Here is a 12,975-nt window from a genome sequence, read left to right on the forward strand (position 1 = left end):
CTGGAATTTTATTGCGATGCGCTCTTTGTTTTATTTTATTTTGTAAAATGTCATTGTATAATATTTTCCTGCCTTTTATTTATCTTGAGCCATGTTTTGTTGTAAAGCACTTTGGGGGCCTTTCGGGTTTTGTAAAGGGCTATATAAATAAATTTGATTGATTGATTGATTGTCCTGCAGTCCGAGGGTACAACAGTGTCAACCCATACTATCCATCGGCGTCTGAATGAAAAGAGTAGGATACCCAGGAAGACCCCACTTCTGACCCAGAGACATAAAAAATCCAGGCTGGAGTTTGCCAAAACTTACCTTAGAAAGCCAAAATGTCTGGTCAGATGACACAAAAGTAGAGTTTTTTGGGGAAAAGGCACCAACATAAAGTTGGTGTAACAAACGAGGACTTCAAAGTAAAGAACATGGTCCCCACAGTCGAACATAGCAGACTGTTGAGGTAATTATCGAGGGTTGATTGAATATTTGCTTAATTTATTGAATATTTGCTTGATTGATTGAATATTTGCTTGTGCTCATATATACCATACATAATACATATTCCCCTGTTTTTTCTTATTTGATATAACCAGTAAATGATTATTGCTTGCTATACTAGGTATAATGTTTAAGTATTACAAAGTGTTAAAAAGGGTCGGGATGACAACCGCCTTGCTTCATGGCCGCATCATTGCGTAACTAGACCTTCCGGGACGTCTTCAGCACCTGACGTCTAGACTTTCGTCTGGACTTTCGAGGACAATTTTCCATTCGAGGACATCTTCTATGGCCGCAGCGTTGCATAACTGAAGTGTCTGGGTCATTTTGACGTCTTTACCTGTGCCCTTGCTTACACACGTGTATTTAGTTAGTTCCACCTACATGCTCACACAAAGCCAACCAAAATCACATGGGTGTCTCCAGCTTGCTTCCCCCCTGCCTTCAGGGTGGCACCCTTTCTGTGTTAGGACAAACCCCTAAATAAAGAGAGCAAGGAGGGTTTTTCCTTAGATCAATTTTGGTGACTAGACAGGGTAATCTAGCATTCCTCTGTCTTAGTCCCTCTTTGCTCTCCTTGCCCAAGAAAACTGAGTGTCTTCTCTCCTTATTTTTGGGTAATTTTACAAATGTCTACCTAAGGGTCTATTTTTGAACTTGACACAGAGGTTCCCTGATGTTTCGGGGTTGTTTTGCTGTCTCTGGCACTGGACTGCTTGACCGTGTGCATGGCATTATAAAGTCTGAAGACTACTGACAGATTTTGCAGCATAATGTAGGGCCCGGAGTGAGAAAACTGGGTCTCCCTCAGAGGTCATGGGTCTTCCAGCAGGACAATGACCCAAAAGCACTAGAAAATGCTTTGAGAGAAAGCACTGGAGACTTCTAAAGTGGCCAGACCTGAGAGATCTGAAAATGGCACCCTTCAAATCTCAGAGACCTGGAGCAGTTGGCCATAGATTTTTTTCCATTCTCTTTTGTGGTTTTTCATTGCAAGCAAAATATTACTATCAAATGATTTGCAATTGCAATCATTTTCTCAGAGAAATTGAGCATTATCTGACAGAATTGCAGGAATGCCAATACTTTTGGAATGTATGTACTATGTGTACTAGTATAGTTTTCACAGAGTATGTGTTGTAATAGTTAGTACAAGAAGCTAAACTACTCACGCTTTCTTTCCGCAGATGGAGCCTTGGTACCAATTGCGACAAGTGCTGAAGTACTTCTTCCTGGTCCCCATGACTTGCTGCAAAGCGCAGACATTGGGCCTGAAGTGGATAGAAATATCAGTTAAAACTAGGTCTGTCAAAATTATCGCGTTAACGGGCGGTAATTCATTTTTTAAATGAATCGCGTTAAAATATTTGATGCAATTAACGCACATGCCCCGCTCAAACAGATTAAAATGACAGCACAGTGCAATGTTTTTTGGAGTTTTGTCGCCCTCTGCTGGCGTGTAGGTGCGACTGATTTTATGGGCTTCAGCATCCATGAGCATTGTGTAATTATTGACATCAACAATGGCGGGCTTCTTGTTTATTTTTTGATTGAAAATTTTACACATTTTATTAAAACGAAAACATTAAGAGGGGTTTTAATATAAAATTTCTATAACTTGTACTAAGATTTATCTTTTAAGAATTACAAGTCTTTCTATCCATGGATCGCTTTAACAGAATGTTATTAATGTTAATGCCATCTTGTTGATTTATTGTTATAATAAACAAATACAGTACTTATGTACCGTATGTTGAATGTATACATCCGTCTTGTGGCTTATCTTTCCATTCCAACAATAATTTACAGAAAAATATGGCATATTTTATAGATGGTTTAAATTGCGATTAATTAAGATTAATTAATTATAAAGCTGTAATTAACTCGATTAAAAAATTTTAATCTAGGGCTGTCAAAATTATCGCGTTAACTGGCGGTAATTAATTTTTTAAATTAATCACGTTAAAATATTTGACACAATTAACGCATATGCCCCTCTCAAACAGATTAAAATGACAGCAGTTTCATGTCCACTTGTTACTTGTGTTTTTTGTCTCCCTCTGTGCGACTGATTTTATGGACCATGAGCATTGTGTAATTATTGACATCAACAATGGCGGGCTTCTTGTTTATTTTTTGATTGAAAATTTTACAAATTTTATTAAAACATTGAGGGCTTTTAATATAAAATTTCTTTAACTTGTACTAACATTTATCTTTTAAGAACTACAAGTCTTTCTATCCATGGATCACTTTAACAGAATGTTAATAATGTTAATGCCATCTTGTTGATTTATTGTTATAATAAACAAATACAGTCCTTATGTACCGTATGTTGAATGTATATATCCATCTTGTGTCTTATCTTCCCATTCCAACAATAATTCACAGGAAAATATGGCATATTTTATAGATGGTTTGAAATGCGATTAATTACAATTAATTAATTTTTAAGCGTAATTAAAACACCATACACATACTGTAAGTATAAACGAAACTAACTTCAGATTGACTTGAATTCATTCTGTGACTTCACTCTTAGTATGTCATACATTATTTGCATTTTTATTCATTCGCAATTAAACTCTAAGGTCAAATTATAAAAAAAAAAAAAAAAAAAGTTTCATATCGTGCAAAACTAGTTGTTAAATTACAAAAGTGGGATTCAAATTTATTGTATCGATGAACTGTACACAGAATAAAATATAACTGCTCAGTGACTGAACTATTATTAGTCGTCTCTCAACTAGGGTGTGACAATATACCGAAACGGTGACATATCAAATCAAATCAAAATTCCATGTTTTTAGGGCTGTCGAAATTATCGCGTTAACGGGCGGTAATTACTTTTTTTAATGAATCACGTTAAAATATTTGACGCAATTAACGCACATGCCCCGCTCAAACAGACTAAAATGACAGTATAGTGTACTGTCCGCTTGTTACTTGTTTTTTGGTGTTTGGCTCTGCTGGCGCTTGGGTCCAACTGATTTTATAGGTTAGTACCATGAGTGAACATGGTGTAATTATTTACATCAACAATGGTGAGCTACTAGTTCATTTTCTGATTGAAAGTTTTACAAATTTCAATAAAACGAAAACATTAATAGGGGTTTTAATATTCTATAACTTGTACTAACATTTATCTTTTAAGAAATACAAGTCTTTCTATCCATGGATCGCTTTAAGAGAATGTTAATAATATTAATGCCATCTTGTTGATTTATTGTTATAATAAACAAATACAGTACTTATGTACCGTATGTTGAATGTATATATATTCATCTTGTGTCTTATCTTTCCATTCCAACAATAATTTACAGAAAAATATGGCATATTTTATAGATGGTTTGAATTGCAATTAATTACGATTAATTCATTTTTAAGCTGTAATTAACTCGACTAAAAATTTGAATCACTTGACAGCCCTAGTTTTGCACTAATAATGTCTTCAGTTACTGTTCCAGTTGTTTCATTGTTTGCTAGTTATGGTATTTGTGTTAAACATTTGACAGCGGCCCATAAGACTGTCATAAGATCATCATAATTATGACATGACACTATCATGGGCATTAATGAATGCTTATGACAGATGTCATTACGAGTCATACGGCAGATTATCTCACTAACTCCATTTCTGTCCAGCTAAGATTTTTTTTTTTTTTTAACATCTATTCAAAAGAGAGATCATTTGTCGGATGACTCAAAATGACATCTGTCATGAGCATTCAATAACGCTCATGGCAGTGTCATGTCATAATTATGATGGTCTTATGACAGTCTTATGGAGCCACTGTCAAATGTGTTACCAAAATACCATTACTAGCAATTAATGAAACAAATGGAACAGTAAGTGAAGAATTAATTAGCACAGAACATGAATTTTTATTTTACTTACATCTGTAGCACTGAAATGCATGCATGAATTTCATAAATATCCATGTACTCACTGACTGTCATATGAAATAAATGATTCAAATTTATTAACATGTTTTTTTTATGTATGTATATTTCTTACCCTTGGTCCCTGGCCCGGATGCGGCTGTGCGCCACAATCTTGTCGTAGGCCGAGTAGGACGATTGCGCCCCGTCCAGCAAGGATGAGAGCACAAAGAGTGCAAAGGTGGCTGCAAAGAGGAGCTTCATCCTTGACTTGATGGCTCGTACCCCTTCCAAACACAAAGTGATGAGGACTTCACTCCGAGCAGGAGTTTATATACGGCCGCCCCCGCTCACCTCCCGCTCCACCACGATGACAACATCACACACAAGTACCAGCGGGAAACTCTCACGCAAGGTCAGCAACTTCAAAATATAGTTATTTTTCATGAACAATTTGCTTACTTTGAATCAGTTTTAAGGCAAATTCATGGCACAGGTTTGCCTAATAGTGTCTCAGAATTGTAATTCATTTTTTTTTTTTTTTTTATCTTATTGACGGATAAACATCCAATGCATTTCAGTATTTCACATTTTTGGGCGTCTTTCCCCGTTAATGGCACTTACACATAATAATTCCCTGCCCATTTGGACTCTTAAACTATCAAGAAATGCAACCAGGCCACAGTTTAATTTGCAGATTGTGTTGTTTTTGTGCCACCTAGTGGTCACAAGCGCTGCATGTTCATCAACGCGAGGTGGTACGAGGTCAGTGTTTCTTAAACATTGAGCCAAAATTTAACATGAGAAAAATGACGGAGTAAAAATCTGGAACTGGTAACTTGAACATAAATATTTTATATTTTGTTTGAAAAGCAAATAGGGAAAAGCTGATATGTTTTCCGGGGTGGATCTAAAAATGAAAAAATAAAATAAAATAAATTATGGGGTGGCGAAAGGGTGGCAAGTATTTCTTGATGCTATTCTTTGGATAATGATACGATATTTTGTGGCGATTTGATTCATAGGCTTTCAATCAATTTAATAGAAAATGAATGCAATCTTATGTAATTTACCGAAAAGCAATAAAAACTGCCAATTAGTTTTGATGCTTATGAAGTGTTTTTTGTTGTTGTTGACAAAACGGCATACAGATAACCCCATCATTTTGCCTTGTGATAAAATTGCATTCAATCAAGGGCATAGGTTTGGTCTCAACTAGGGTTGTTCCGATCATGTTTTTTTGCTCCCGATCCGATCCCGATCGTTTTAGTTTGAGTATCTGCCGATCCCGATTGTTAGAGGCAGGAATTTGAGCACTACTTGTTTTGGGGTGCAAAGGTTTAATGAGTGTGTGTGCATGGGGTGGGTGTGTCACTGTCACTCTGTCAACTGATTAATACCACCTGTGACTACCTGAGAAAGTTTGATTGAGGTAGAAAGAGAGGAGGCAGGGTGCCAATTTTCTGTTGACCGCTAACGCCAGCATTGCATTTAGTATTCCATCCCATCGTATTCGATTCGCCCTATACGCTAATATTTGATAGTTTATGTTCGGTTCAACTTCACTTTAAGTTTGACACGATCACGGTGACGGTGCACACTATCGTGATACAGCGTATACGAACGTGTCACTAGTTCAGCTTTAGCGGACGCGAAAGTGACAAATTTAAAAGTAGTAATGTGATCAAAGTTTATTATACACGCGATCATATTAAGGAATTAGACAAATGGAAGCCATCGGATGACCGACCCAGCCTCACCCGAGTCGTCGTGGATGCAACTCGTCAGACAGAGCCCCGCTTTCCTCTCTATGTGAGTAATTGGACACTCACACACCGATATTTCCCGAACAGATTGATTTTTTTTTTTGCTCCCGATTCAATTCCAATCATTCCCGATAACTTTTCCCGATCATATACATTTTGGCAATGCATTAAGAAAAAATGAATACAACTCGGACGAATATATACATTCAACATACAATAAATAAGTACTGTATTTGTTAATTATGACAATAAATCTTCAAGATGGCATTTACATTATTAACATTCTTTCTGTGAGAGGGATCCACGGATAGAAAAACTTGTGACTTTGTATATTGTGACTAAATATTGCCATCTAGTGTATCTGTTGAGCTTTCAGTAAATGATACTGTAGCCATGCCCAAATGCATGATGGGAAGTGGAACCATGACTGTGCGTAGTGCTACCAATTGATATATCTTCTCTGCGTTGGGAAATAAGATAAGGTGTTAAGAAAAAGATCAATTGCTACCCTGCTTCCCCACATTGCTTCCCATGATATTACTAATCGTGGGAAGAGGGAGGCTGCCAAAATTCTCTCTACTCATTTTACGCTGCCTTTTATCACTCTATATAGGTAAAACCGCCGTTTTACCTATATTATTACAGACCCATTACTGACTGAGCGCGACAATGCGTAAGTGGGTCGTGCAGAGCATGCATTAATTGCGTTAAATATTTTAACGTGATACATTTTTCAAAAAATTAATTACCGCCGTTATCGGGATAAATTTGATAACCCTACCTAAAGCCTAAACTAAAGACTCTGGATGAGCGTAACATATTATATCTGTAACGTTAAATACAATTAGAAAACGATTTAATTAAAAAATATATATATATATTAAAAAAAAGGCATGGCCGATATTTTTTTGCCGATTCCGATACTTTGAAAATGATGTGATCGGAGCCGATCAATCAGGACATCTCTAGTCTCAACATTGGTAGGGACGATATTGCAGCATAAACTGCATGTACACATTTTGCTGGGGACGGCACATTAATAAGACCAAACGGATTATTGAACATGGGTCAGGGCTACATTTCTCACGAATATGAGATAAGAGATGATGATCAATGCAAAAATAAATCTGTATTGACTTATACCAACTTTCATGCATATTGGTTCAAGTGAAACAACGTTCAATTCAACCTTTGTTTTCAAAAACTACTAAAAAACCATTTGAAGTGCAAGTCCCTTTATTGAAAAAACAGGGAACTATCCAAGAATGGGTCCACTTTTGGGGGCACTGGAGCACCCCAAGACTCAAACTAAAATATTGCAACATAAAAGTGGTTTGGGAAAAAAATCAATAAAAAAAAAAGAGCTGTCCAAGGACTGATCTACATCTGAGCCATACTAGAACTACTCCAAGACTTTAAATAAAGGGACTTGCACTCTGAAGCCACCGTGTTGCATTACCGTGATGCACATAATCTAAATAATGATCCAAATGAGGGATGGCAAGCTTGACGGCAGTCGTTTTTCAGGTTATCAAGTTCACACAGTTTATTGTTATACCAACTCTAATGCAGGTCTGACTTTCAGTACCAAAATTAGTGTTGTGTTCCCCACCTCTACAAGATTGACGTCTTTTTACACTACTTACAGTGGCTGCTGCTGGCTGAAAAAAACTTCTAATGTCCCTCGTCTCTTAAGGGAGCGGAGGAGGCGGCATATTGTCAGTATGAATCTGTTGGGGTTGTGTGAGTGTGCGTGTGTGTCTGTGTGGCGGGAGGGTGTGTGTGTGTGTGTGTGTGTGGGGGGGTCAAATCATCAGCCAATCAAACGTGCGTTTGAGGCGGAAAAAATGAACTGGCACATTCAGCAAGTGAAAAGGGATAAAATTTGAACATAATAAAAATAATTTATTAAATAATGGTAGGGTATATTCTATCCTTACAACATATGTGAAGATAATCTAAATTTTTATCATATTATATAATTATAATAATTATTATCATATAACTGAATTCATTATGAAAAGCAAATAAGGTTGCTTCAAAGTTGTTGGGGACAATTGAAACATCCTGAAAAGTTGGTAGTGTTCTGTCCCCACCGTCCCGATGCAAACCTACGCCCTCGCATTCAATTGTGCTTATGGAATCAATATATTGATCTACATGGATTCATTGTTGCACACCTTGTGTCAACATATGGCCAATAAATAGCTTGATACCAAGGGTGCAGGTTTGCACAGGGACGGCAGGGACATAACACTAGCAACTTGGTGATTTTTGCATTGAAATAAGACGGAAAAAGTGGGGGTCGTCTTATATTCGAGGTCTAGACATTATACCCATTCACGACGCTAGATGGAGCCAGATATCATTGAAACGATGTTCTGTCATGACCGATCTCAGCTACTCTCAAGTTTAACCAGTTTGCATTATTTTATTGCAATGTTTTTCCTTATTCAGATTTGTTTCAAGACTAGACCTCTTTGATGGTTAATGCAGTTATTGCAATTTTGTTGTTTTATCACAATAGATTAGTTTGTTTACATTTCAAAAACCAGAAGCCATTCATTTACGAATGTGATTGCGCTTTAGTTTACATATTTAAATGTTCAGATATTAAGATTTGAATGAGGCAAAATAACATGCTTTTTTTCTCTCAAATATATTGTTATAATCATTTGTTTCAGATGTACTGTAATTATTATCTGTATAAAAATTAATTTGGTGTTCAAAAAGTCTTTTTTCAAACTTGAGTCTTGCAAAGAGGGAGTCGTCCTATAATCAGGGCCGCCTTATATTCGGCCCAATACAGTATGTTTCCCGAGGTCACATGCACCACCCCCGGCATCGCTCTGCAACCCCCTAGGGGGTCGCACCCCACTATTTGTGGAGTACTGTACTGCAGTAAAAATCATCAAATTGGCTGTAAAATACGATACAACACTGGCAAGACATGGACAGATTGAAGAAGTACATTTCTCAAGTAAATGTAATGTTGTAAATGTAATGCTTTACTACCTACTGTACCTCTGGTAGCTTGTAAAAAGCATTGAAAATTATAGGACCCGACCACGTTGTTAGAGCCGAGCCACAATGTGATCAAGGGAAGGAACCCATGTGGGAGACATCTGGGATACTCCTGGCAAACTTTGCTATCTGTTTCCCTGTAGGTCCCACATCCGTTCACCCTGATAGAACCCCGATGGGCCTCGCTTTCCACATGTAAAGTGAGGTTCTGGCCACAGAACCACCAAAAAGCTGAAACTTAAAAGACGTCCAATGATGACGATACAAAACGGAATTTAACGAGTACAGAAGCTCGAAGGCTTTTTTAGACCGCATGGAGGGAGGGCTCAAAATGTCACTTGCTTTCTTCCTCTTCTTGGTGAGAACACTAAAATGATTAATGCTCCGTTATTCAAGGACGGTTGAAAATTGAATTCGCTTAGTATATTGTAGGAATGTATACGCATTGCTAATCCAATCCTGGTTAAAAAATTTTTTTTTAAGTCTCACCGCTGATGAATACATTGTGAACTTATTACGTAGTTACTTTAACTATCCAAAAGATGGCAGTATTGCATCGCATCTTGTTACGTTAATGGGCGGTTTTAGTTCATTTGACCTTGTTTTTGTTTTGTTTTTTTCAATCTTTACCTTGCGGTGATGTGTTATCTGGAAGGGGCACCACATGAAAAAAAAAAAAGTTTTTTATAACTTTTTGCAGCATCAGTGTGTTTCAAGTTACTTTTGGAAAGTTAAAAGGAATCCACAGATAGAAAGACACATTGTTCTTAAATGATAAATTTTAGTACAAGTTACAATAATTAGGGCCATGGCACCAACTGGCACAAAAGCCCTATTATCTGGAGCATGCACGAAAACTCGTCAAAATTGGCACGTACATGCAGTTTGGCATAAATTTTGATAATTTGGTGACGCGAGAAAAAATGTAACAAAATGGCTAAAACGCCCCCTTGAATTTTTCAAAAAGGCCCTTCCTATTAGTTTTTTTTCAACATAGAACGATGAAATTTGGGGAGTCGATACCTTGTGCAAAACTGCTCCAAAAATTCTCTTGCACCCATATAACAAACCCAACAGGAAATTGTGTATTTTGGATTGAATGTGAAATTTATATCAAGTTAAAGGGTGCATATCTGAGACATTGACACCTAGGGAGTTAGTTGGATCCTCCTCAAAATTGGTTAGACTGTTCATGAGACATATGACATCTGAAGTTAGTTTTCGTTGACGAGCCTGACCTGGGCGGCATGCCAAAGTCGGCCAATTTTTTGGCAACACGCCAAATTCAGTAAATGATTAATAACTCCCTGATACAAGGTTCAGTCTCTTTCATATCTGGTGTGTATGAGAGGTCACCTAGCTTGAACAAGACTGCATTGAAATATCACCCATGAGGCCTGGCAACCCTGCTGGGAACAGGAAACGACCCCCCCCCTTTTTTTTTTTTTTACTAGACATGCTTCTCCTCCGAGGGAAAAAAATTGACGTCAAATCTGCATCAGAGGAGCCTTAAGACATGTGTTCAGGCGCCTAATGAAAAATATTGAGGTACTGTTGAAGCAGAGGGGTCCAAACAGGAAAGTGAAAATAACCGTCACCATTATGTCTCGCCACAAATTTTGAACAGTCATAACTTAGCAGACAAACACATCCACGCCAAACGGCCCATGCTTGGTGAAAGTCGTACCGTGAACGGTCCTGTAGGGGTTATTTGCATCAACTCTGCGGTGCCAACGAGTAGCAACAGAAAGTCACTCATCTTACTGGTACGTGTCCAGTTCTTTTCAGGTTGTTCATTGCAGTTACAAGACCTTTTCTAATACTACATTTTTGTCCCATGTCCACATGTCTCTGTCTGTTGCCGTGACGACCCTTTGTTTGCCATTAAAAGGAAGTACATTTCTTCAAGGACTCAATCAGTTTGTAGAGCAACAAAATTTGGCACACTTGATCGAACTGGCCCAATTAGAGTTACAGGGTGCATATCTGAAACATTGGCACCTAGAGAATTAGTTGGATCCTCCTCAAAATTGGTAAGACTGTTGTTGCGACATATGAGATCTTTAGTTATGAAAATGATGAGTTTTTATTCATGGGCCTGACCTGGGCAGGGTTCCAAAGTTGGGCATTTTTTTGGTGGGGGGGGGGGGGGCAACGTGACAAATTCAATAAATGACTAATAACTCCCTGATGCAAGGTTCAGTCTTTGTCAGGCCCTTTCTTATGAGACAGGCTCCTACTCCAAGGGGGGGGGGGGGTCAATTAACCTCAAACCTACATCAGGGGAGCCTTGTTCAGGTGCCTGATGAAAACTATTGGGGATTTTGTTGAAGCAGAAGGGTCCAAACATGAAAGTGAAAATGACCGTCCCCATTTTGTCTCGCCACAAATTTTGAACAGTCATAATTACACAGACATACCACCAAACTTCCCGTGCTTGGTGAGAGTCGTACCCTGAAAGGTTTAATAGAGGTCATTTACATCAACCCTACAGCGCCAACTAGTGGCAACAGAAAGTCACTTGTTTTACTTATCCATGTCAAGTTCTTTTCAGATTCGTCATTATAATTTCAAGACCTTCTCAAATACTTTGTTTTAAGGCCCATGTCCAGATATCTCTGTCTGTTGCCGTGACAACCCTTTGTTCGCCATTCAAATAGATTTATTCAAGGACTGTGGCAGTTTACATAGCCACGAAATTTGGCACAATAGGTCGAATTGGCCCAATTAGAAGATTCATTTTGGTTTTGAATAAGGGCGTGGCTACACAGCTCAGTAGCGCCTCTTTTTTTTAGGACTCTTCAATAGGGTTTTTTTTCACCTAGGTGTGTGAATGTATTTCTAATCCACAAAAATGAGGCGAGTTTCGAGCATGTTAGGTTCTCATGAGATGATGAGAGGGGGACGATCTGCCACCACTCTGACCTGCGTGATGTCCGAGTTGTACCAAACTGCGAGGGCCCTTTCAGTCCGGCTTGCAAGCCTAGTTTTAATTATTTCTTCATGAGAAAAATGACTATTTTCAATGTTATTGTTGTAGTACCCCTTAATCCAAACGACTGGAAGACATTAACTGGATAATCCTAATGTTTGAACACACAGCAAATTTGACAAAAACCATGAAACATCACAGATGAAGTCAACACGACGATAATTGGATGCAGCGTAGCTTCGCTCACAGATAATGAAAATACAGCCCAAAGTGCGTCCCTGCCACAAAACGCTTTCTCCACGTTTCATCTCTGCCAGTTAATCCTGCGACATCTGTGGGAGTGCTAATCAACACGCGGGCTTTTAGTGTCTGAAAAGTCAAAAGTAAATCTTTTGATCATCACCCCAGAGTTTGTTTGTGTTTCTCGCTCCAAACTTTGAAAGGCGCAATCAATAAATGATTCAATGCGCCGCGGCTCGCTAACAATAAGCTTCGCACGTGCGTGAAAATTAGCCCGGTTGAGTGATTCACGGCTTTCAGGAGCAGTGACGGGAACTCATTCAGTTGCACAATTTTCCTAGAATTACCGTCTACTGAGAAGATAGCAATTTTATACGTCCAGTTTTGTGAGCTCGTGACCGTGACGTGAATCGTGTAGGGTTCATTTGAACAAAAGCTTTGAGGATAAATCAATCTTTGTGCGTTCTGACGTTGATTAGGAAGTAAAAATGAGTGGTTTTGGCTCCCGATACTGATTCCGATACTGGACAGTGTGGAATCGGCCAATACGGTACCGATACATTTTGTGAAAAAAAAACATTTTCTTTCAATAAATAGGGGTGGGAGGGCATTGTTACTTTGCTATCAAAAGCTCTATTTGTC

At 38.2% G+C, this 12,975-nt stretch overlaps 1 protein-coding gene across 2 annotated transcripts in view; it reads right to left on the reverse strand.

The window, feature by feature from the left end:
* Positions 1 to 4,659, reverse strand: part of postnb (periostin, osteoblast specific factor b) — a 49,837-nt gene extending 45,178 nt beyond the window's left edge. For both annotated transcript variants that reach the window (XM_057839947.1, XM_057839946.1), the window contains exons 1-2: positions 4,508 to 4,659; positions 1,662 to 1,760 (exon numbers count right to left, since the gene is read on the reverse strand). In XM_057839947.1, coding sequence (XP_057695930.1) covers positions 1,662 to 1,760; positions 4,508 to 4,635 — 227 coding nt within the window. In that variant the 5' untranslated portion in view covers positions 4,636 to 4,659. The remainder of the gene's footprint in view (positions 1 to 1,661; positions 1,761 to 4,507) is intronic.
* Positions 4,660 to 12,975: the final 8,316 nt, after the last annotated feature.

The sequence above is a fragment of the Corythoichthys intestinalis genome, chromosome 6, assembly GCF_030265065.1.
Source record: "Corythoichthys intestinalis isolate RoL2023-P3 chromosome 6, ASM3026506v1, whole genome shotgun sequence".
NCBI classification, from domain to species: Eukaryota; Metazoa; Chordata; class Actinopteri; order Syngnathiformes; family Syngnathidae; genus Corythoichthys; species Corythoichthys intestinalis.